The 24,300-nt window shown below is 44.6% G+C and overlaps 1 protein-coding gene across 1 annotated transcript in view; it reads right to left on the bottom strand.

The window, feature by feature from the left end:
• Positions 1 to 24,300, bottom strand: part of RRP12 (ribosomal RNA processing 12 homolog) — a 1,372,062-nt gene that overhangs the window by 76,834 nt on the left and 1,270,928 nt on the right. Inside the window, exon 32 of the mRNA XM_069611582.1 lies at positions 16,955 to 17,022. Within this exon, the coding sequence (XP_069467683.1) occupies positions 16,955 to 17,022 (68 nt within the window). The remainder of the gene's footprint in view (positions 1 to 16,954; positions 17,023 to 24,300) is intronic.

The following is a 24,300-nucleotide window of genomic DNA, read 5'->3' as shown; positions in this document are numbered from 1 at the left end:
TTTATGTTTTGGTCTGTGTACCTTCAAACACTGTTGTGTTTTTATAATGTGTTTACGACTCTATGACCAGTACTTACCCCAAGTCTTAAATTGGCCTACTTGTATTTATAATGATCCTTTATTTTTTATAATACGTCTCAGCAAAGAATCACATAATCAACCAACCCTGTTCCCAGGATACTTTCTGAACAGTGGAACACAGTTTCAAGGAACAGTATGTACCTATAACTATTATTCAGGATAACACAGTTATACTAAGTGAGTCAAACCTTTTGTTGTAATATACAATTACAGTTGCTTTTCAGCTCAGTGGAACATGGACTAAGATGAGCAAGAACTCTTTAAACTAATTTAGGATTGCCTTAGGCAGAACAAGGTCAGCAACACCTACAAAATACTACATATACTTTTTAAAGGAGCTACCAGCAACTTAAAGGTAGGCATAAACCTAAGACTGTTTTAGCATCTGTATAAAACAGGCCAGGGAAAGCAAAACCCATTGTTACACTTTATGAATGACAATGTTATTTTAGGTAGGTAGAACCTAAGGCAGACTTATTCTAAACAGGCTATGCGGCAAGTTAGGGGGAAGCAAGACCCAGTTGGGGAACTTGAACAACTATTCTCCGAAAGAAATAGTTAGTGAAGCCAACAGCATTATTTTTGGGAAAGAGGCACAACCAATTCACAGGTAAGTAAAATAACCTTGTATACACTTTTCAGAAGGGCACAACACACATTCAAGTCAGAACTTTTGTAACTGTTCACAGTTACCAACTAACTCTTTAAACGCTGGTTATTCTTTTCAAGACAGAATCCTTTACTTATCCAGGCCTTCCCTAGTTTATTGCACAAGTTCACTCAGAGGCAGAAGAGGGACCATTAGTGGTCTAGGTGCCAGCTGTAGGCAGAGTGAGATAGGGTTCTGTTTCAGCAAAAGTCAGAGTTCCTGTGGAAAACTGTTTAAACAAGTAAGTAGTTCACTGTAAAGTTAGTTAGGGTCTAGGGACTTCTGAGAAGACACCCTAGGAGGATTCCAGCAGTGGCCCTGGGCGAACTGGATGAGAGGACTCCCAATCACAAAAAACACCCCAAAGGATTATAAAAATCATAAAGGCTAAGGTAAGTAAATATCCCAGACAACAGTACCTCAGCACGGAAGAAGAGTTGCAGCAGGGGAGACTTCAGGGTCTGCAGCTACACACCCAGTCAATGGATTCCTTTGTCATGAAGACGGAAGACATGACTTTGCAAGGGATTTCTCAGCAAGGATCAACAGGGAAGGCTCAAGGCAAGAGTTTATTTGTGGCTGAATGCGGCTCAGTGGTTTTGGCACTCATTTTGGGAGCTAGAAGAAGACTATCGCTGGTCAGATTCTCTTTGTTTGCAAGGTCCAGCACTCGGGTTAGGGGACTTTTCGGACTCTATTCATGTCTAAAAGAGGTCCAGCAGGAAGCCCACAAAGTTTCATTAAGATTGAGAATTCAGAAGACTGTGTACCTTACAATGGCTCGAGGTCACAGGGTATTGGGGTATTTCAGCACCGCAAGGTCGCAGCAAGGTGTGGGATGGCTCAAAATGCAGGTACTCGGAGCCAGTGGATCTCACCAGGCTATGGCTCGGGGGCATCCTTTTTGGGAGCTCCAAGTCGATTGGAAGGAAGGGTAACACGCTCTGGTTACACACAAGCTCTGTGGTCGCTGGAAATCGCTACGGTTGTTTCTTCATCTTCCTCTTCGGTTTCAGCTCCAGTGGTCGACTTCTCAGCAGCTTCCAGGTTAGGAGTATTTATCAGGAACTACAGCGCAACTTCTGCATTCTATGCCTTCATTTCACAGCAATGGTTGGTCTGGCTGTCCAATCAGGACAGCCAGTATCCCACACCCCCACTTCGACATTGGGAGTTTGCTCCTTTCAGGCAAGGTGAAAGACAAAGGCCTGCAGAATTTTGGACTCATCCGTTGCTTCTCATCTGTCCAGACACTTTGGTCCTGGGTGGGGAATTCATAGGATTCCTCCGAAGACAAAACAGCCACTGTGGTCGTTACCGTCTAAAATGGCAGGAGAAGACCTCAAACAGCAAGCGCAAAAGAAATGCAGAAAAAGAAGCCGCCCTCAATTTTAGCATTTTCTGTGCATTGCCGAGGCTGAATTAACCTTCTGTGACTAATGAAGACTAAAACGTCATAAAAGTAGTTAAACTGCCACCAGCCATTCAAGGAAACTTGCAATTGTAATAAAATGTTACTAGGTAAGTAGGAAAGGGGATACATTTTATCCCCCACCACTCCACATAAAGTAGGGTGTGCTGGCTCACTATATAAAATGTAAATGGGGATGAAAATCACTCTTTGCTACTTGGGAACTGCAGCTCACCCAAGTACATGAAAGAGAAATTAACAGGGGAGCGAATAGGGGCAACCGAGCCGAAGCACGAAAGTTGTACGAAACTATAACTTCAACCATACACTATGGAGAGACATAAAAAGGTCACCCATAAAAAAAAAAAGAATAAAAGACTAGGTGAGAGTGGGGAAAAGATTCTCCTTCTCCTAGGGGCAAGGTAAAATAGTTACCTAGTCAAAGCAAAAAGCTCTGGGGTTGACACAGGTCAGAAAGATTTATCATTGATACGAAAATCTTACCCAACAGATTTTGATTGCATCAGCATGCTTTTAATTGTATTTTAACTATTTCTAAAGTATTATAGGTGCGAAACACTTGCCTCGTGGTATTTAGCTCCATTCTTTTTCTTCTTGCCCTAAAGTATCATCATACTATATTGCACCTTTTTAAACCTGTTAGGCAGAATTGCATGCAGTACTCTGGGACCACCACACACAATTAGGACTACAGGTCTAAGCCAAACCAACCTTTGGTAGAAGTCTGTACCACACAGTTTTTGGTAGCGAGCTGGGCAGCCAAGCTTATCTCAAGAGTGAATGTGGGCAGTACAAGATATTACACAGAGGTCTTTCTTTCACAGTGGCTCAAGTAGACACTTATACTCAAGGTTTCTTGGTAAAACACTTCTTAATTTATTACACAATCATTTAGAAAACATTTCACTAGAAGGAGGCAACATATTATATACCAATACACTTCAATACAAAACTCTAAGCTTTTGAGACAGTTTGAGCTCCCCTGAAATAGGGGCCAAATGGCAGTTAAGTTACTTCGACGTGAGCGAAAAGGCATAAGGTAAGTAGACTAGATCACATACTTTTTAGACAGTGCAAATAGTTTCAGTTGACCAGAAGAGTTCAATTCAAGTCAATAGGCCTAGGCCAAAGTCAATGGGCTAGATTTCTAGATAGGAAAGAGCAGTTCTGGTATCAAACAGTAAAGTCTTTGCAAAAGTTCTCAGAAGTAGTTTAGACGAAAAAGAATCATGTTGGGTCACAAGCTGATTAGGCCCGCAAGTTGGGAAAGTTTCACGAACTTTCATCGCAAGAGTGGCGTTCTCTCAATAAGGTTGGCACAGTACCTTAGTATGAAGAAATAAATGCAGCTGAAGTTGTTGGTACCTGCAGATCTCACTGTTCCTGAGCCTCAGTCGTGGGGACAAGAGAGTGGACGTCGGGGGACTCCTGCACTGCATGGGATCGTCGGAAAACGCAAACAAAATGGAGTCACTTCAGTAGCTGTAATTCAAGCACACAAGCTGGTGTCCCTCTTCCTGGTTAATCCTAATCAGCCTTGAGAATGGTATCCAGGTTGCTTACGAGTTGATTGGTCCACCAACTCGAAGGGAGAAGTCGTCCTTGAAGGGGCTTCTCTGTCGAGATGAACTTGGCAAATTCGGACCTTCAGCAGGGCTTCACCGGGCAAACCAACGGTCCAAGAGTTGCAGCAGCCTTCCACATCTTCTTCGGTTCTTTTGTTCCAGTGGTCGACTCTGCTTTACAGTACAAGAGACTCGCCTTTTAAACAGTTCTCTCCCTTTCATTCCAACCTAACTGTCACTCACCCAACAGGGTGGCTGTCCTTGCCTGACAGTCAGCCTGCCAATCACATCAGAGTGCATTTGGGTCTCCTAAGAGCCTAAGCACAGGAGGTTTCGGGCACCTGCCTCATTTCCTGCCCACCCCAGACACTCAGATGCCAGAGGCGGTCTTCAGTCCTGAAGCCCGCCAAAGGCATACGAACAAAGGGATCAAACCTGGTTTGGCGCGCAGAGACAAACACTAGAAGGACCTTTCTAAAAAGAAACAGCGAAAAAAGAAGACCGGCACCCGTTTAAACAAAGGGGCTTAAGGCGCCATCTTGAAAAACATGCCTCCCGTGATTTTTAGCTACCGGTTTTCGCGGTCTGGAATAATCATGGTAGTTCACTGTAAAACCAGTGCCACCATCCTTTTAAATAGGAAAGGGTAGCATTTGACTGCTACATGAGTATTTAGACACAGGGGATACTATGCAACCCCTACAGCACTTCATTGTAAGATGGTGTGTGCTGGGTCTAGGAATTTGGAAAGACTAGTAAAGTCCATTTCACTTTACATTCTCTGGGAAACAGTAGTTTATCCCAGAGAAGGTATTTAAACCTTTGGGAAGTCTAAAAGACATCCCTGTGTCACTGCACTGAGGGTGCTGTGTAACACACATGAAAAGATGATGCCTATGTAGTTATCTAAACTCCATAATGAAAGAACACAAGTGTAAAACGAGCATCAAAATACAGGAAAGAGTGGGAAAAAAAGGCTCACACTCTTTCCAGGTAAACAAAATCAAGTCCTCAAAATCCAGCAAAGTGGCTGGGGGTCTCTAAGGTGAAGGGAATTAGCACATTTATGAGAATTCTCCCTAACAAAACCTTGTCGGGTTTCTTGGGTAACGTCCCAGGCGTAATATGTCTAAGTGAAAGGCCAATGCCGCCATCTCCCTAAGGGAGAGACCAAAGAAACACTACAAGATGGTTCAGCCCACAGAGGTGGTTAATGTCTTCATTACCGAAATCAAAGACCTCCCTTCATGATGTTCATGGTGGGGGGAAAAGTCTAAGGGAATCAATAAGAAGGGAGTAAAATCCAACTGTCATTAACGACAAGGACATTCACTTCAAAAAGCTAGGGGTGTGAGCTTCCCTGTTTTGGCATCCAAGCTCTGGAACTTTCTCCCCATTATCATTAGATCTGGGGTCTCTTAATTCCTTCAAACAGAAATCGAAATCCTGGCTCTTTGATCAAATCTGACCTACTCCTGATCTCAGCCACTGCCTCATAGTTAGTGTCTTAGCTATTGCTTCATAGTTAGGTTGTCATCTGCCTTAGCGTTCTGGCTCCTTTTAACTTATTGTAGATTATGCCTTGCCTAACGTATGTTGCCTGTATGATAACCTGATTAGGATCGCTCTTTGGTGGAACACTCAGATCCTAGTTCACCTATCACTGTATGTACTTATATCTGCTCATAGCGTGACACATGCTCATGTATATTGTTTCTTTATGACATTTGCCTGTAAGCTTTCTTCGCGTCCTGATGCCTCTGGGTCTGGCGCGCGCTACAAATAAAATACAAAATACAAATAACTTTTGGACCAATAATGAAAGAAGAAAGATCAGAGCCGTACCCAACTTGTTCTAAATTGACAGTAGGCAAAGAATGCCAAAAAGAATTTCTGGCAGGTTTTGAGATCGGGGAAAAAAGCTGGCCAGGAAGGAGGGATAAACTAATATTCCCAGCTACCATGCCAGACTCAATCAATCAGTTATCGATTAGTTTCATTGAACCCCACAAAGTCCACTTGCCAGTTCAATCCAGAGACTTGCGATAGGTGATCGCATCTCGCCGGATCACTCTCTTGAAAGTAAATGCACTTGCCTCAATATAACAATCGGGCTTCTTTTCCTCACGGCTGCCGTCCTACACGCAACCCACAATACTGGATACAGTTCAAAGCTTTATACCGGACTCCTCTCCCGATGCCTTCTGCTATCAGAAGTTGTTAGTTTGCATCACAGGGCTAATAATTCCTTAGGTTCGCTTTATACTTTGTTTCACCTTTTGTCAAAAAACAGTCAACTGTACGAGGGGGATTTGTACCCTTGACTTTACAATTGTATGACCACTGACTATTAGCCTCCTCTCTCGGTTACACTCAAGTGCTTCAGATTTCTTTTGCAGCTTCTCTGCACAATCTTGGCATTCTTCATTCTTGCTACAATGTGCTTTTGCTCACGGTTTCTCGACAACCCAACGAGCACTTCAAATGTTAATGCCCTTTTCATTTACCAACATAAGCTGGTCTCCCATTTCACGCACTGACTGGTAGTTTATCAAGACCTTCCGTCTCGTCAAGGCTTTTGGCCCTGCGCGGCTTGTATTCTTTCAAGTCCTCACAACGCACATGATGGCGGTACTGCCGTGATCTTCCACAGTAGTAGTGAATTGCCACTTTGGGATTCTTCTGCGACTTTCAACCTGCAGCTGGTAGGACCACAGCCTTCCATTCGCCACCTGGACCCGTCTGCTCTGCTTCCATGGTCGTGTCACCTTCCCGTGATTTCCTGACTTTCTGTTCTTCCTTGCTTCGATTGTCCTTCTCGCCTTGCTCTACGGGTGCTCTCATGGTCCGCATTTTATCCCAATGGGAGAGGAAACAGGATTCCGATGCGAGTCATCAGGATCAAGTGCCTGACCCCGATACTGGGACATGTAAACCAGACTAGCTGTGTGCGAGTCGGTCTTCCCTTCCACAGGGGCGAGGGGGAGGTTGGGGAGTGGGACGGTGTGTGTGTGTGTGTAAGCGTGTGCAAGTGTGTGTGTAAAGGCCTTATAAAAGAAAATGAGGGTGTTCTACAGGAAAATGGGACCAGGGATACAGCGTCCCTCCTCCGGGTGCCCCACTCCCCAGGGACCCCCCCCCGCCCCATCCAGGTGATGCCGCAGCACTGGCCCACCCCCAGAAACTGGATCCAAAAGCGATGGCCGTGTCCTGGCCACCTGAATGACAGCTCCCTGGGGACTGAGCAGTGAGACACCCTTTGGTTTCTCAGATCTTCCAGAGGAAAAACCCTCCACCTCAGGCATAGGGGTAAATAGTAAGCTGCCTCAGTGATGACACGCCACTAATTGCAAGTGTATTTGGCTAGGGCACATGTGTCATTCAAAGCCTTCAAAGCAGGCTACCCGAAGCAAAGCATTGTGGACCAGGGCATTGAACTTCTTTCTCTCTTTCGAGGGCAAAGACGGGAAGGTATCCCCCTTACAAAGTGGAGGGCTTGACCAGTAAGCTCTCTGGAGTGAGATGCATGGACAGAAAGAAACCTGGGTCTCCGGGAGCCGAACCATGTCAGTTTTCAAATAGCTGGTCGAAAGCCAGAGCAGAAGCAAGCTTCAGCCACGCTGCCACAAAAGGTACAGAAATAGCTGGGTTGAAAGGAAGGATTATCTCCCTCAGGGGCTTTTGTTGCAGGATGTCAGGAAGGTCTGTCTGAAACAGGCTGTAAAGGCACAGATAACCCAAGAGTCAACTGCCCTGGTAATCATCCCCTGAAAGGGCACACTGGGGCTCCAATTAATTCGGGCTTGAGCAAAATCAAATTCTGTTGTGGTCACTGGGGTGTCCCTCAAACCCGAGGCCAGCTCAGTCAAAATACAATTCTTCAAGCAAGTCCTCGCCACGGTCTTATGATTGCAGTCAAAACAGTTTGGGTCACTGTTAGGGAAAATTCTCAAAAATGTGCCAACTCCATATACCTCAGAGACCCCCCCAGGCAACTTTGCTGCATTTTGAGGACTTGATTTTTTTTTTTTTACCTGGAGAGACTGAGCCTTTTTCCCAGCCTCTCATGAGTTTTGATGTGAGTTTATACACTGTTTCTTTTTGGTTGTGGAGTCTAACCAACTCCATAGGCATCTTTTACAATTGTGTCACAAAGCACCTTCACTGGAGTGACACAGGGAAGTCTTTCAGATTTCCCAAGGTTTAAATACCTTCTCTGGGATCAACTACTGTTTCCCAGAACAGTGGAGTGAAATTGACTTCACTTAGTCCTGTAAAATTCTAGACCCAGCACACCCCATCTTACAATAGAGTGCTGGAGGGGTTACTTAGTATCCCCTATGTCTAGTTACTCAAGTAACAGTCAAATGTAACCCTTTCCTCTCAGAATGGCTGGTGGCAGTGGTTTCACAACGAACTTCCATGATTTTTTCCCCGACCACAAACTATTCGTAGCTCTGATAACGTTACATCGCAGGAGCCATGTTTTTCAAGATGGCGCCCAGCCATCGCTGCTAAAATGATTCCGATCTTTTTTCGCCATGTCTTTGTGGAAAGGTCCTTCTAGAGTTTCTATGCGCGCCAAACCAGGTTTGGTCTCTTTGTTCATTCGCCTTTGGCGGGCTTCAGGAGTGAAACCCCGCCTCTGGCTCCAGAGTGTCTGGGGTAGGCAGGAAGTGAGGGAGGTCCCCAAAATTCCCTGTGCTTAGTCTCCTACGAGACCCAAATGCACTCTGTAGTGATTGGCTGGCTGGCTGTCCGGAAAGGTCAGCCACCCTGCTGGGTGAGTGGCAACTAGGCTGGAATGAACTGAATAAAAGGCGAGTCTCTTGGCTTGGAAGGCAGTCGAATACTGGACGAAGGAACTGAAGAAGAACTTGAAGAGGACTGCTGCAACTCCTGGACAATTGGTTTGCCCAGTGAAGCCCTGCTGCAGGTCAGAATCACCAAGTTTGCATTGACAGAGAAGCCCTCCAAAGGACAACTTCTCCCTTTGAGTTGGTAGGACCAATCAACTCCCAAGTAAGCCACCCGGACACCCATCTCAGAGCTGGTTGCATTCCCTCAGAGTGCTGCAGGAAACCGTAGCGCCAGGGAGAGGGACACCAGATTGTGTGCGTTGTTTGTGAACTGGCCAAAAGCGTTTGGAAGATCCTCCGGACTCCCACGACATCGGACCAGCCGAGCCTGACCCCCCCCTCAGCTGAGTGCGGGACCTCAGAAGCAGGAACAGTCCACCTTGACAGCCAGGACCAGAGGTGTTACCAGCGCGGTAGCTGAAACGCGAAACAGCCACTGAAATTGAAGTTTGCCTGTTGCAAGCTTTTGACCGTCCCAGTCCAAGAGTCCTGTGACGTCCTCCCTCTTGTGCCCACGACTGTGCGCCAGGAATAGTGAGATCTGCAGGAACTGCCAGGAACAGAAGGCATCAGCTACATCTTTTTCTTCATTGTAAGGTACTGTAAAACAAGACAGAGAACTTACCTTTCACAGTGAAAGTGCTTGAAACTTTTTCAACTCACAGGCCTAATCACCTTGTGACCCAACAAATGAGGATTCTTTTTAGAAACTACTTCTAAGAACTTGTGCAGAGACTTTTCCGTCTACTTACCAGAACCGCTTTATCCTATCCAAGACTTTAGCCCATTGACTTTGGCCTAGCCTATTGAATTGACTTCTGGTGAATTCAAGTATTTGCACTATCTAATAATAATTGTATTCTTTTATGTTCTGATAACCTTTGCCTTTTACACCTCTTGAAAAATATTCTGAATGCCAATGTGAAGACATGACTGTCCCCAGCATCCTTGTTACTAAAGTCACCTGTGGGTGTAGGTTGTGTCTGTGGGCCATCCCAAAAGGGTCTTGTCTGATTCAGAAACTCAGAGTGTACAGTATTTAAGTATATTTGTGTGTTACTATACGATTGCCTCCTCCTATTGAATGTTTTATAACTGACTGCTAAATAAATTAATAAGTATTTATCCAAGAAACCTTGAGTGTAAGTTTATTTGAATACCTGTAACTGAATCTTTGTGTAACTCCACTACAGCTCACATTTCCCCTCTTGAGATTTGTGTTATGTAGAGATTGTGTGTGTATTACAGCAATGTATAGAATGTAGAGGACTGTGATGTCAAAGGGGTTCTACCATGAGAATGTTTATGCTTAAGGTAAGGCAGTTGGCTTGGGAGACCTGAAGGGAAGGTTGGGGGTCTCAAGTGTGCAAAGCGAATCTAATAATAAAGCCTGCTGTGTTACCTGACGTGCCTCTGGAGTGCAGCTTTATATTTGCGACGAGGATGGGATGGATGGCCTGAAAAAAGATTGTTGAGTGGTGAAGAGAGCGTTGTGGGAAGGGAGATTGGAGTTGAGTTTGAAGGAAGGATTGGTGCAACGTTGGCATCGGTTGGTGATACCAAATGGATTGAGAAGGAGGTTGATTGAGATAGGACATTAAGGACATACTGGGATATATAAGACCAAACAAATAATAAAGGTGGATTATTGGTTGCCCCGATTTGATTGTGACGTGGAAAGAGTTGTTGGAAGGTGCGAAGAATGTACAAGATCTGGGAAAAACGTTCAGGCTAGATTGCAGCCTGTGAATAAAGTGGAAGTACCCAGTGGTGTCGGGCAAGATTTGGCTATGGATATTCTTGGGCCATTGGATATGGGGTGTGGACGTGGAAGATTTGTGGTGGTTTTGATAAGATACCTTTTCGCGACGGAGTGAGTTCAAGGTGGTAAGGGATGTGACGGGTCAAAGTATGGTAGAATTTCTCCAGGATAGATTTGAGAGGGACGGTTTACCCAGAAGCATACTTACTGATAATGGTCCTCAGTTTGTAGGTGGTATGTTCAGAGAATATTTGGAGAAGTGTGGTATAAAACACAAGCATATGGCGTTGTATCAGCCTCAGAGTAATGGAATGGTCGAGAGACTGAATGGCAACATTATAGATGCTGTTAGGTTGGCTGGTGCATGTGGCAGCGACATAAAAGTCGTTGTGAAGGAGCGTTTGTATGCCCTGCGTATGGCTCCCCATGTGGAAACTGGGTCAGTGCTTTGGAATTCATGAGAGGTAGGAAAGTAAATTCCGTGTTGTCTCCCGCATGGTTGGGGAGCGTGAGGGAAACTGATGGGGTTGTGGATGAGAGCAAGAAAAGAATGGATGAACGAAAAGAGAGATGGGTAAGAAGGACAAATAAGACATTTCCAAGGTAAGGAAATATTGTAGAAGTTGGTGACATGGTACGGGTGAAAAAGGGGACCTATTGTATTCGGACCCTGTGCGGGTTGCGTAAGTGCTCAAAGGCGCTGTCAGGTTGGAAAGTAGATAGGTGTGGAACATGTCAAGGATTGTTAAAGCAAGGATGTAGAGTTGTATGGGTATATAAATGGTATGTAAGGGGAGTATAATGATATAAACCATGTAATGGCAACGAGTTATATTTTGACATACTTTTTCGTACCATATTTTTATTTGTTTTTACCCATTTAGAAATTGTAACATGTGCGTTTTGTGGCAGAAGTTTATACTTTATTATGTTAATGTGGTTTGTTGTAATTTTTTTTTTTGTTTGTAAAGGGAAGAGGATGTGTTTTGTAGAGATGCTGTGTGTATTATAGCAATGTATAGAATGTAGAGGACTGAAATGTCAAAGGGGTTCTACCATTAGAATGTTTATGCTTAAGGTAAGGCAGTTGGCTTGGGAGACCTGAAGGGAAGGTAGGGGGTCTCAAGTGTGCAATGCAAATCTAATAATAATAAAGCCTGCTGTGTTACCTGACATGCCTCTGGAGTGCATCTTTATAATAAGCTTGGCGGTTTATAGTCATTCCATCGACAGTCAAGGCATCTAATGCCATACCATCTAAAAAAAAAGCATCTAAAAAAAACATTTAATGCATTTTTCCTTTTTTTTTATTTAAATGGGGGGTCCCCACCAACCCCCTTTAACCTTTTCAACTCATTTTTATTAAACTAAACCCTTTACCATCGAAATAAATGCATTTGATGCTTTTTTAAGATTTTTTTTTATGGTTTGGCTGTCGATGCTTTGGCTGTCAATGCAAGGACCGGATACCAAGCCCCACTGGCTGCTCAACACGCTACCAAAACAGTCTAGTACAGACTTATACCGAAGGTTGGTTTGCTTACACCTGTAGTCCTAATTGTGTGTAGTGTTCCGAGAGGGTACTCCATACAAACTTTGCCTAACAGTCACTGTCTTCAAAGATTTGACCCATGTTTGAAGTATTACTTCTGGAAGCATGGGCAAAGTCCAAAGTGTTGGCAGAGAGCGGCAAAAGACTCATGCACTGGAGCCACCGCAACCTAAAGCAGAGCCAAGCAGCACTAGAGGGGAGCAGTGCCCACAGGTGGGGCCATGACCAAAAACAGCAGGCCTAAAGAGGCTCCACTGCCAATTTCAAGCAGCATTTGTCCCTGGTGGCAGGATTGAAGCCACCAGTCTCTTGGCCAAACATCTGGCTACTGAAATCCTCCCACAGCTCCGGAGTGGAGAAGCTAAATTGGAAAGATGCCTTCAGTGTAGGCATTGACTCTTCGAGGTGTCATCAGTGTACCTATAACTGAAGTGACTGCTTTGTTTCAAGAAGGAAAATGATTAGGTATGCTGCTTCGAGGTGTCAGTTGGAGAGTGTTTGATGTCCTTATCAAAAGGGCCATGAAGTGCATGGATTGGCAAGAGACGCAGACCTAATTTTGTATTCTCCTGACCATGCCCCCAAAGGGAGTACATACAAACCTTATGGGGGTCCAACAAAGACATCTGGACTCTGCAATCTTACCAGGGTTTTAAGCCAGAGGTCTTCTGAAGATTAGGCATTATAGTTCTAGTGGCAATCTGTGTGCAGCATACTGAGTGTGTGCATCAAGGAACTGTAGTCATGGGGCACTGCTGGCTCCATATTTACTTCCCACGACGTTGCATCTGGAGTCGGAGCAGGCGAGGAGCTGCACTTTGCACCCTAGTGACTGAAAACTATTCTAAAGTCAACTAGTGCTGGGGGAAATATCTAAGATGAGGACTTTGCAGAAGGAAGTAGCCCATTAGAAACAGGAGATGCCAGTATAAATGAGTAATAGAAATCGGTTAATTTCGCATACTTGAAGTTGCATTATAACCCACTACAGTTTGACTGTTCGTCCCTGGAGATACATTTCTAAAATCTGGCCTGGTGGATAAATTTCAGGATGCCACCCTAGTTATAGTGAACAGGAGTTCTTCAAGGTTAGCCAAACCCAATCAGGGTAAGCGTGGAGCATGGTCAAGACTGAAGTCTCAGTAGTGAGTATGTTGAGGGTTCCACAATTAGTCCACACAGTGAAGCACACAATATGGCTTAGACAGGCAAGTGCAAAGATATTCCATCATATGCCCAAAACACTAGAAAAATTAAACAAGCAGGTAATATCACACAACACTGAGTTTTCAAACATATACACAGTCACCTTAGGGTTGTAGAAATGCATACAATTCACTTCAACACCTGAAAGTAAGGATGCAGTAAGGAAAACCAGTTCACAAGAGTAATGTCCTTAGTCCAATCCCTATGTTGAATGGGGCTTTGTGCCCAAAAGTCATAGCTTCTTCTGGGACAGGGACCAAATATAGAAAGAGTTCTTGTGGTGGTGAAAAATTTCCAGAAGATTTGTGAACAATATTACAGGTAAGATTATTTCCCTTTCCTTTAGAAGAAATGTTCAAAAAGCGATAAATGAAATAAACCAATGTTTAGTGCAAGGTTTATGATGGGTTAGATATGAGCAGCTGATTGTATTGCGAGTACTCACCCTACCCCTCCGACTAATTTTCCCACGTGGCCAGGCAAGTCGACTGGGAGTCACTGAAGGTAGGTTTTCCTACCATTGGATCCAGTAGGAGATGCTCAGGAGCTGCGGGTGCAAAAGTGATTCCGGTTGGGTCTAGGAGCTAAGTGCAACCCTTTTTCGACTACGAAATGCAGCAGGCACCGATGCAGGCCTCTTCAGGACATGACCAGAGAGAGAGAAACTGGCTCTAGCGACAGTCACAGCAGACCTCACAGGACAGGATCCCTTGATGCTGGGAAGGTGAAACTTGGCAAGAAGGAGATTTGTAGCACGGGCTGGCAACCACCTAAGTACCAGACGAGAAAGCCTAACGGAGACGCTTCTGTCGAACTAGCTCACTGGAGAGTTGGTCGGTCCACCGGGTGGTCCAGGAACAATTCCCAAGCTTCAGGACGGCTGGATCTCGAATGGGCATAGTTGGTCCCAACAGTCCAAGGGTTGAAGCACCACAAAGGGCCTTCGCTGATCAGGTAGTTCAGCAGGGCTTCACCAAGCCAAATGCGGGAAGGGATACCAGGTCTCTTTGGGAGTCGTCCACGATCTTGAGTCAATGGATCTTCAGGCAGCTGCTCTTCTGCACGGGATATTTTGCTCCTACGCTTATCTGAAGAAATGGCTGCAGGAGTCCTCTTATTATCCAAAATCCTGTCTGGAAGCAAGTCTAAGCCCACAAATGGTAATTATCTGTACCGCTGAAACAACCAGCAGTGACCACTGTGGGTTAAACTCATGCATGCACTCCAGACTGTCAGCACAGATGTGGAATGGGACCAGCTAGTCCCACTGACTTCCTGGGTCCACACAGAAATGGAATGCACTACCCAGCGAAAACAGCAGCTTTCCTGGGCAAATACCTGACCATATTAGGGATTTTCTCACCCAAGAAAAAAGCCAAAAAACAATATGGCCAAAAGACAATTTAAATATGGAACGGCCATGCTAGGGCACTAGCCAGATTTAGTAGGGAGTTGTGGTAAAAATGTAAAAAATGTATCTGCTGCCACCAGCTTGTCTCTATGAACATAATAAGTAACCAAAATCCACATTGTAAAAGACTAGGGTGATACAAAGGTATCCCCAATGCACTGCATTGTAAGATGCTGTGCACACTGTTAAAGTTTCCCAAACAGGTAAAAAGACTAATGTTTTGAAGCACTGATAGGTTTACCCATGACAAATGAGCAAATAAAGAAATAAAGGTTTGGGTTCCATAGAATATGGATCAAAAGTTGCCTAAAAGAGAAGTCTTTCCTAATAACATGTACTGCACATACAGGTAGGTAAGATACATATACAGTCAGGAAATCAGATGAAACATGGGATGAACACCATTCTTTTCCTACTCCATACCTAGAGTAAGAAAACAATCCTAGCAAACAACTACTACACATACAAGTGGTAGATGGTTGAAACAAAGGGTTTGGTCACACATGAGCGGACCACAGTAGTCAGCAAGATTATTTGAAATACAAGAAAATAGGTCACAGTGTACTCTAAAACCTACCCAAGAAAGGTGATGCAATTGTTGGACACCAAGTTAATCAATGGCAAAGAGCTGCAGTGATTTATTATTCAGCAATGGATATAAAACTAATTGTACATTCTAGCAATAGCAAACTGTCCAGGAAATTCAAGGATCCCAAGTGGGATCTATAAAAAATATAACTGCCCAGGCAAGAAGTGTAATAGTCACTTTGGATGAGTTTCTAGACTTCCCAAAGCTATTCTAATGGAGAATAATGGCACAAACCCAACAGACTGCGTTATGTTATAGGGGGAAAAAGTAAGCCAAGTCCTCCTTTGCTACTTCTGCTTCACTGGTGCGGTAAATCAGCCAGGGGGGCACCAGAGACTGCCCAGGGTTTGAGAACCAGCAGGCCAAGGATTCTGTTTCCGGCACACACAAATGTAGTCAAGTTTAGCTGTGGGGTTGCTTCAGAGACACTTTAGTGCAAGTGCCCCATGTAGGGGTTCGGAGTTGCTTTGTTCCCTAAATTTTTTTCTGTCAACTGCCTAGGCACTTGCCATGGTAACTTGCTGCCAACATCTTCTAGGGCTCGCAAATCTAAAGGAGTAATGTCACTTGTTCAGCAAAATAACAGTACCTTTTGGCTTAAGATTCCTCATGGGGTATATTACACAGATGAACACCTAGAGAGGAATTGTATAAAGGCTCATTGTGGAACAAGGTCGGTGAACCAGTTCAAGGCAAGCAAAATGATCAGGGGGCCGATTTCACAGTTCAGAATATTCTGATCATTCGCCACTCCTTAGCTACCAAAGCAAAACTGTTAAGAGTAGATTTTCCTTTTTGAGTGAAATTCTCTCCATCTGTGAGTCACCCAGCACTTTTTGCTGGACTCTTGGATTTTCTTTGACTGATTCTCCTGGTTGAGTGGGGCCCTTTTTCTACACTCACTCATTCTTTTACAGTGATCCTGGGAACTCGTTTCACCTCTTTTTGGTCATTCTTTCTGGAGCCCTGCTTTCCTCACATTTTTAAGACATCTACAATTTACTAAAGTAGCATACAGCACTTTCTGTGCAGTGTTTTCCTACATCTGCTACTGTAAATGTTTATTTATTTTCCCTTGGTTAACACACGGTTGTGAGATCAGCACACCCCACCTTAAGTGGAGTGCTGAGGGGAAACCTTGTCTTCCTTTTCAAACTTCTCCAGTAACGTTGTTACTGTGACAAGTCCCTCTTTTCAGGCTTGTGACAGTGTACCTTTTACACAACCTTTGGTGAACCTTTATCGCTGGCAGTCATTTTGGCTGCGGTATGACACCAGGGTCACCACTGATGCAAAATACTGTACAAGTTATTCTGAAAGTTACACCACCTATGGTCTATTACCTTAATAAACTTGCAATTGTGTTCTACACGTGTTACTGTGTTTTAGTACTTAACCTGCAAATATTTAACAGTGTTCCATGTGTATATATGTATATATATATATATATATATATATATATATATATATATATATATATATATATATATATATATATATATATATATATATATATATATATATATAAATAATGACTATTTTTTATATAACTAAGTGTATCAGGTTTTCCCTGAATTAGTGTATGCTCAGAGTTGTGTACCTTCCAACATCCCTCCACCCCGCCTGGACTAAGCTTGGCTGCTCAGCCATTCTACCAAACCTTTATGTGGTTCAGGTGAAACCTAAGAGTTGGCACCCTGTGCATCCAAGGTGGGCTTTTGCAAGTTCTATCACTGACAGTAACTTGTATAAAACTCCCGAACAGAAACCTGACAAATGCTCTCTACATACATGCTCCACATATACAAACAGATGTATTTCACTGGTAAACTATGTGCAATACTATACCTTCGATTTATAATCCATGCCAAATCCAGCCTTTTTCTTAAGTGGCCTATGAATACCGGAGCCCCCCGCTGGGAAAGAAAAACATTGGCAAACATTACATATAATAGTAATTGTGCTGCTGAACAATATATTTCCATTTTAGGTGATAACAATTCATGTAGTTTTGAGGCGGCAAATGAAAGAGGTAACACCTCTGCTTGGTACTTCTGGGCAGATGCTATTAGCAGATTCCATCCACAATGCATCATTGACCATTCAATTTAATTCTTAAACTCCCACAATGAATTGATAATATATCATAGGCGCAATACCAATTACCTAAAGCTGCACAAAAATAACTTAAACATCCCCTTTCTTGCATGCACATTTTACTTATTGGGTTTGAAGTTCGGCCCATTTATGTTTGGCATTTATATAGCGACATACTTTGGCCACACACACACAAATAGCACAAATGTATTATGTCAATGAACTAGAATTTAAGTAAAACAATAAATGCAGATATACAATCACAGTTAGGTGCCCAAAATGGGACACAGCACAATTTACATTTACACCATTTCAGTGCAGGTACTGTTACAATTTAACCCAAGTGGGGTGGGTTGAGATGTCACAAGTTATTGCATGTCTCAGTTTATAAAGGCTGAATAGGCTCATAAACGCTAAATTAAGGGGTTAATGAGCTCAGTCCCTAACAAGTGTTCCACAAACTTTAAGGTAAGTAATCTAGTTTACACTACTGTGGGAAAGTTTCAAAAATGATATAGCTTTCCTACAAAGGATAGGGACAGCCGTCAGACCTAGTCATCCACGGCAACCCCTGACAGGATTCCTAATCCCAGGTTCCAGCACCAAAAGGAAGGGTAGCCTTTGTGGCAAATGGAACCAGTGGGACTTCAAAACAGAGAAGCAAACCTGTCCTCATCCACCAATTAGAACAAACAATGACAGCAAGTAAGTATGGGCCTTTGGCGACAACTGCTCAACATTGTTTAGGTGTTGCAGGGGAAAAGTTCTTCAAATGACAGCTGGGTTCAGCCCCTCTGTGGTTTGGTCTCTGTAAGTGACCTATTTGTTCCGAAGATCAACAGGCTAGGATCAGTCTGAAGATAAAAAAAACAGCTCGTTCTCCCAGGACCCACAGGATGGCACAGACGCGATGAGCGGTTAGTGCAACACCATCCAGGATTGGCATGTAAGGCGTCTCAGGCACCAGCAGTACTCCTTGGCAGAGAGCAGTGATCCAAAAGCCCACAATAAGAGTGCCCTGTGGGTTTGACAGCAGAAGGCTGTGTGAGAGCAGCAAAAGAAGTACCCACTTTGAATGCAGTGTATCAGATACAGGCCCAAGACTGTTTCCAATTCCAGGATGGTTACTTTAGCAATGCAAGCCTTAGAACTAGTTAGGCACTCCCAGTTCAAAGGGGGGAATGCACAGTAGGTGGTCTCCAGTGTTGATAGAAGAGCAAAGCATTGCATTATAGGGTTTAGGAAATGGTTGTCCAAGCAGCGTCCCATACTGCCCTTAACTGCTTCAGATCTTTGATTTCAGTGGCCGACTTAAGAACTTCTCCTAAAATATGAAATCCTGGGCTGAGGGGACCATAACCCACCTACCATGGGACCTACAACATACAACCCCCAGAGTGGCGTTAAATCAAACAGCCAGCTCTGGTACAGCCAGGGCACGCACAAGAACCATGATGTGTATTGAGACTATCTGCAACCCCAAAGCCAGCCTGAACCAGTTTCTGGCATGCAAAAGGCTACTTCACAGGCTCTGGCAAAGCCTACGAAGAGGATTCCTATATATGGCCACAACCTACTAAAGACATTCAAAAGTACAGTGAAAGACAAAGGCAGGGCCTAAATAACACGGCCATCCATTTAGGGCACTTAAGTGCAAATCGGTACCATACATTGAACAAACAAAAAACATTGCACAGGAGTGCTCAAAAAAAGTTTTCTACGCTACACTCCTTAAAGGAGGTCAGTATTGCAATAGATGGAGAGAGACGAAGATCACTACCGTGCCTGATTCATCATTACACTGCTCCTCTTCCTTGCAGCTGTGCAACAGCAAGAAGATGGGAGTGGTTGACACTTCCCTCCCTAACTCCCATCTCCAGCACAGCCCATAAAAAGACAAGATAAGCATCCAAATAAAACCATCATGGCTTCTTATGGGCCGTAATCTTTGGCTTCATATCTGGTTGCAGAGACAGGTACTTGACGACCTCCATTTAGAACAATGCCCCCCATAAGCAGGTCTTCAGGGCTTCTATCGCTGCAGACAGAAGTTCTCATTCAGTCAAGCAGACCCCTGTAAAATGGCGCACTGTGCATGACAGAATGCGGGATGAGCGATTGATTGTTAGGTAAGATGTTGTAGAGTCCAACTAGTGTGGGACTTTACAAAACTCATCGGCTTGCTATTAGTGACTCAACTTTTAACATAGGCCTGTACTACACAAGTGGGTAGAGTGGCTGAGCAGCCAGCCACAACTTAGAAGGGGTACTGTGAGCTGTAGAGCAGTACAATGAAATCAGTAATCACACATATTCAAGTAAACACTTACACCCTTAAAAGTTATATTACAATTATTTTTTATATATACACAAAGCAAATGAATCACACTAGGTTAGGCAGCAACTAATAATAAACAAGCAGAATTTCAGAATCAAGTTATTCAAGTAGCAATAATGCAGGTGAGTACATTCTGTTTCTACTAAAACATTTCCAATACACACAGACATCATTTAAGGTCAGTAGTAGCACCATACAATATTGAGTTTGGAGGGAAAAAGTGTCAAGAGTAGAATATAACACTGTAGCACTCTAACAATGGTCTTTTCTCCCAGGGGGATACAATCTTCTTAGAAGAAGTTAAGTGAACAGTCAGTAGTTCATTGAAGAAAAATCCTGGCGCTCAAGTGAGCCTACCTGAGATGCACAAGCTGTTAGGCCTGTACAAGTGAATTGCAGTAATTCAAAAGGATAGAAAGGACCATTCCCCAAACTAGGAACAATAGATTTGGCTAAAGGTGGTTAAACCCAAAGCCCCACCGCAGAAGCGTTGCAAGGGGGAGAGGGGATAGGGTGGGTTATAGCCCCCGGGCCTTTTAGTTGTAGCCCTGGATAGAAGAAGTTCAGGGGTTACAACCAAAAAGCTAGCTAGCCCAGAGTCCTGACAGTCCCGACATTAGCTTAGCCCCAGATCTTATACAGACCTAGCAACACCCCTGCCCCACAGTACCTTAGAAGTGAAGCAGATGTTCCAGCTGACTTTTTTCTTGATACAGCGATGCAGACCCTTGTTACTGGAAGTTGGTCGCAGGGACGAAAGGAAGGACATCTGGCGAGCTTCTGCGGCAGCACTTAAGAGGGATTCTGCGGCAATGGATTCCACTCGTTTCAACGGCTCTTAATGGTTTTGGCACCTTTATCTCAGCGCCAAAGCGGAATGAAAATCGCTGGTTGAAATTTCCTCAGCCCCTCGGTCCTGAACTCTGGTGAGGGGACTCTGGACGAAGATTCCATGCTTCAGTATACTCGCACGGATGCCTGAAAAGATTCAGCCGGATTCGTCCTTTGGAAGATGTTGCAGGTACCCCGGGAATCAGGAAATTTTAGCCCAGGCATGTCGCAGCGTCACAGAGGTTGGCCCAGAACAAAGCAGGTCTTGAGGCTAGTTGGTCCCACCAGCCTTAGGGAGGAAGTCGTCCTTGGCAGAGCTAGCTTCCCTGTCAATGGGAAAATTGGGCCAGCACAGCTGCAAGGCTTTGCCGGTGCTTTCGTGGTCCTGGAAGGTGCTGCTGGCATGTATCTGCGTCTTCCTCGGATTTGATGTTCCAGTGGTCGACTCTGCCTGTAGTACCAAATCCCTCGCATGTGGGTGTGAGGGCAGAGTACATCCTCTAGGACAGCCACCCGCCCAGTTGGAACTGGTTTCGGCCAAGCATGCCTACAAAGCCCAGTGGAGTTTCGGGCTCCTTCCTCACTTACTGCCTTCCCAACACTGGAGCCTGGCAGGCTTCAGGGCTGAAGCCCGCCAAAGGCAAAACGCACAATGGTCTCAAATCTGATCTAAACTACAGTATAAACCCAGAAGGAATGGACAAACGAGAAATGGCGAATAAAGAAGATAGGAACATTCTGGTAAAATGGTCACCTTGGGTGCCGTACGGCAGCTGAGAAATCAGCCTGCAGATACATTGCACAAAAGGTAGTAAAAAGAAAGCACTGCCACCAGCCATTCAGGTTAGTTAGTGTAACAAAATGTTACATGAGAAGTGAGTTATGTAGTTACCATGTAACCCCCAGAACTCCACCTAAGGTGGTGTGTGCTGGACCCGGAAAAAGGTAAGACAAAAGTTGTCCTACCATTCTTGGGAACTGTAGTTCACACAAGAAAATGTATTGAAACATTTAGGAGGAGTCCAAGGAACACCTCAGTAGCACTGCAAAAAGTGTGCAGTGTGACACTATAAAAGGCAGATGCCTATGGAGTTTACCAGACTGCATTAAAACATAAGGAACACAAAATCTTAGAGGGGAAAAGGCAAGAGGGGGTGGCAAAAATGCCCACTCACTCAAAAGGTTATCAAAAAGGTCCCAGATCCCAGCTAAGGGCTGGTGGTCTCCAAGGTTAAAGGGAATTAGCACAGAAACTGAACATTCTCCCTAACACCGATGCTCAATGCCACTGACTATTAAGCAATATTATAACACAGGCAGCTAGCTACTCCCAGAACAACCCCAAAGCCAAGGTCATCTTTCTCTACTGTCTGGGACCAACAGTGTATACTAGTATAAGGAAGAGAAAAGAGGAGAAATTACTTGCTGTAATGTTCTATGGATTCTTCTCGCGCATATTTCTCATCCGTTAGCTATCCCATCCAGCTTCGCTGCTTCAGAAACATTTTTGGCGTAGTGGACCTCGGCTCGGCTGTCGATCCGTCTTGCCCAGTACTCGATCGTAGGCTACGGACGTGACATCAGGCGTCTTATATAAACTGTCAATAGGCCCCATACCTCTGTTTCCCCCTTTTTTCCCTCCCAAGCTCACCACGCTGCATAGATATATTTATTTTTATTTATTTATTTTATTTATTTTTACATTTATAAAGCGCTCACACAGCCCGTGGGCATCGAGGCGCTGTTACAGGAATTGTTTTTTTTCTTCTTAGTTGCGCAATTGTTATTTTTTGTCTGTTACGTATTTATAACGCGCTTAAACACCCAGAGGTTTCTAATCGCGGACCCGGGGTTCGAACCTGTGTTGCTTCGTGTCGTCTTGCTTGGAAGACGTGCACGCTGCTGCTGAGCTATCCTCCCGGGACTGATATATTTATAACGCGGCTATACACGAGCATACCACTGGCACTGGGACGGGCGGTGGTAGGAAAACAGCAATAACAATGGGCTAATAAGCCAACAAAACGTTAACAGTAAACTTCCAAAGGAAGGAAGAAATTTGTGAAAGACCACAATTCGTAGCGTCAGCGTTTTAAAAAAGATTTGTGTTCGAAAACAAACATGCGGCAAGAAGACAGAAAACTGTCACCAAGGGCCATTGCTAAGTCATCATCAAAAGTGAAGATGCGCACAAACCATTGACTTTCTGAGCGGGGATGAACGCGAGGGGAGAAGAGTAATCTGTGGGAGAAGAATCCATAGAAAGAACATTGTGATAAGTAATTTCTCCTTTAATGGATTGCTTTTCTCCCACAGATTCCACATCTGATAGACTCCCAAAGCAGTAGGTGAAGGAGGCAGGTAGAAAGTTAGACTAACAGATTTTGTAGCACCGCCCTGCCAAAATGTGCATCAGCTCTGCACGCAACGTCTAAACTATAGTGCTTAGTGAAAGTATGGAGAGAGGACCAGGTTGGCGCATGACAAATATCCCTAACAAGGACCCCCCCCTTTGTAAAGAAGTTGATGCGGACACCCCCCCCTCCCAGTCGAATGAGCCCTGATGCCGGACGCTAATTCCCTGCCTGCAGACTGGTAACACTGCAGAAGATGATCCAGCGGGAAAATGTTTGTTTTGTTATTACCAGGCCTTTACGGGCTAAGGAGAAGGCCATGAAGAGTTGGTAATTTCTTCTGAACTCAGACATCCTTGCGATGTAGGAGCTTAGAGCCCTTTTAGAATCCAGACAAGGAAAGGCTCCTCTTCCTTAGAAGGGTGCAGTGGCGGCTAAAAGACCTAGAGGTCTATGGACCGTGATAGGTGGAATTCAGAGACAACCCTTAGGAGAAATACAGGTCTCACCCTGAGTGAAACTTTCTCTTGAGAAAAGAAAAATAGAAAATTGCATCAAGGGCGGTTTGCAGAATAAGAATAAGGCTTGCAATTCATGCACCTGCCTAGCAGATGTAACTGCCACTAGAAGGGGAGGAGCCGCAAAGAGCAAGTGTGCATAGGCTCAAAGGGAGCCGCCATCAGATATGTGAACACCAGATTAAGATCCCAATCTGGGACAACAAAGGGTATTTGCAGAAAGTTATTTACAAGGCCCTTGAGGAATTGTGCCATCACCAGGATCGTAAAATATGAAACTTGATCCGGTGACCTCTTAAACACAGACAAGGCCGCCAAATATCCTTTGACTGTGGTGACCTAAAGGCTCGTTGAGGCCAGTGACAGAAGGAACTCCATCACTGTAGCGATGGGGCAAGAGAGGGTCAATCTCGAGTTCCCTTAACCACACCTCAAATCTTCTCCACCTGCATGCATACAACAATCTTGTAGATGGTCTGTGGGTAGCCTGCAACACCTCAAGTACCTCCTCTTGGAGGTACTAGTCATCATACCTCATCCTCTCAAGAGAGTAGGTTGAGGGACTCCGGGTTCAGTTGACGCACCAGACCTACCGACTGGGTTAGGAGATCCAGCCACCAAGGCAACCATAAAGGTGGTAAAATGGCAAGATCCAGAAGGTCCGAGTACCAGGTGTCACGCTTACCTCTGGCACCCTGCAGGAGTGCCCGGTCCAGTCTGTAAAGAGGCGTAGCCCCCTCGCTGGCTGCCTTCACCCTGACGCCCCATCCACTCCTTCCCCTACTGGTTAACTGGAGATTAACTCCCAGAGGACTGTGAGGTTGGGAGGGACCAGGGTGGTTCCAGGACATTGGGGCTGTATCGTTCTGGGTGTCAGGGTCACCTAAAGGTAAGTACAGGGTAAGTACAAGCACAAAACCTTCCCTTTCCTTCTTCCCCTCCCCTCCAGACACTGGGTTAGCTGGCGCGAAGCGACTGCTGCTCACTGTAATGTTTGTGACTACAATCGCGGTCCTCAGGTCCGTATCGTCCTCCAGTTACTTAGCTAAAGGTGCG

Source organism: Ambystoma mexicanum, chromosome 8, assembly GCF_040938575.1.
Source record: "Ambystoma mexicanum isolate Mex_15411 chromosome 8, UKY_AmexF1_1, whole genome shotgun sequence".
NCBI lineage: Eukaryota > Metazoa > Chordata > Amphibia > Caudata > Ambystomatidae > Ambystoma > Ambystoma mexicanum.
Note: the sequence above shows the minus strand (reverse complement) of the source record. Positions and strands in the feature narration are given on the sequence as shown.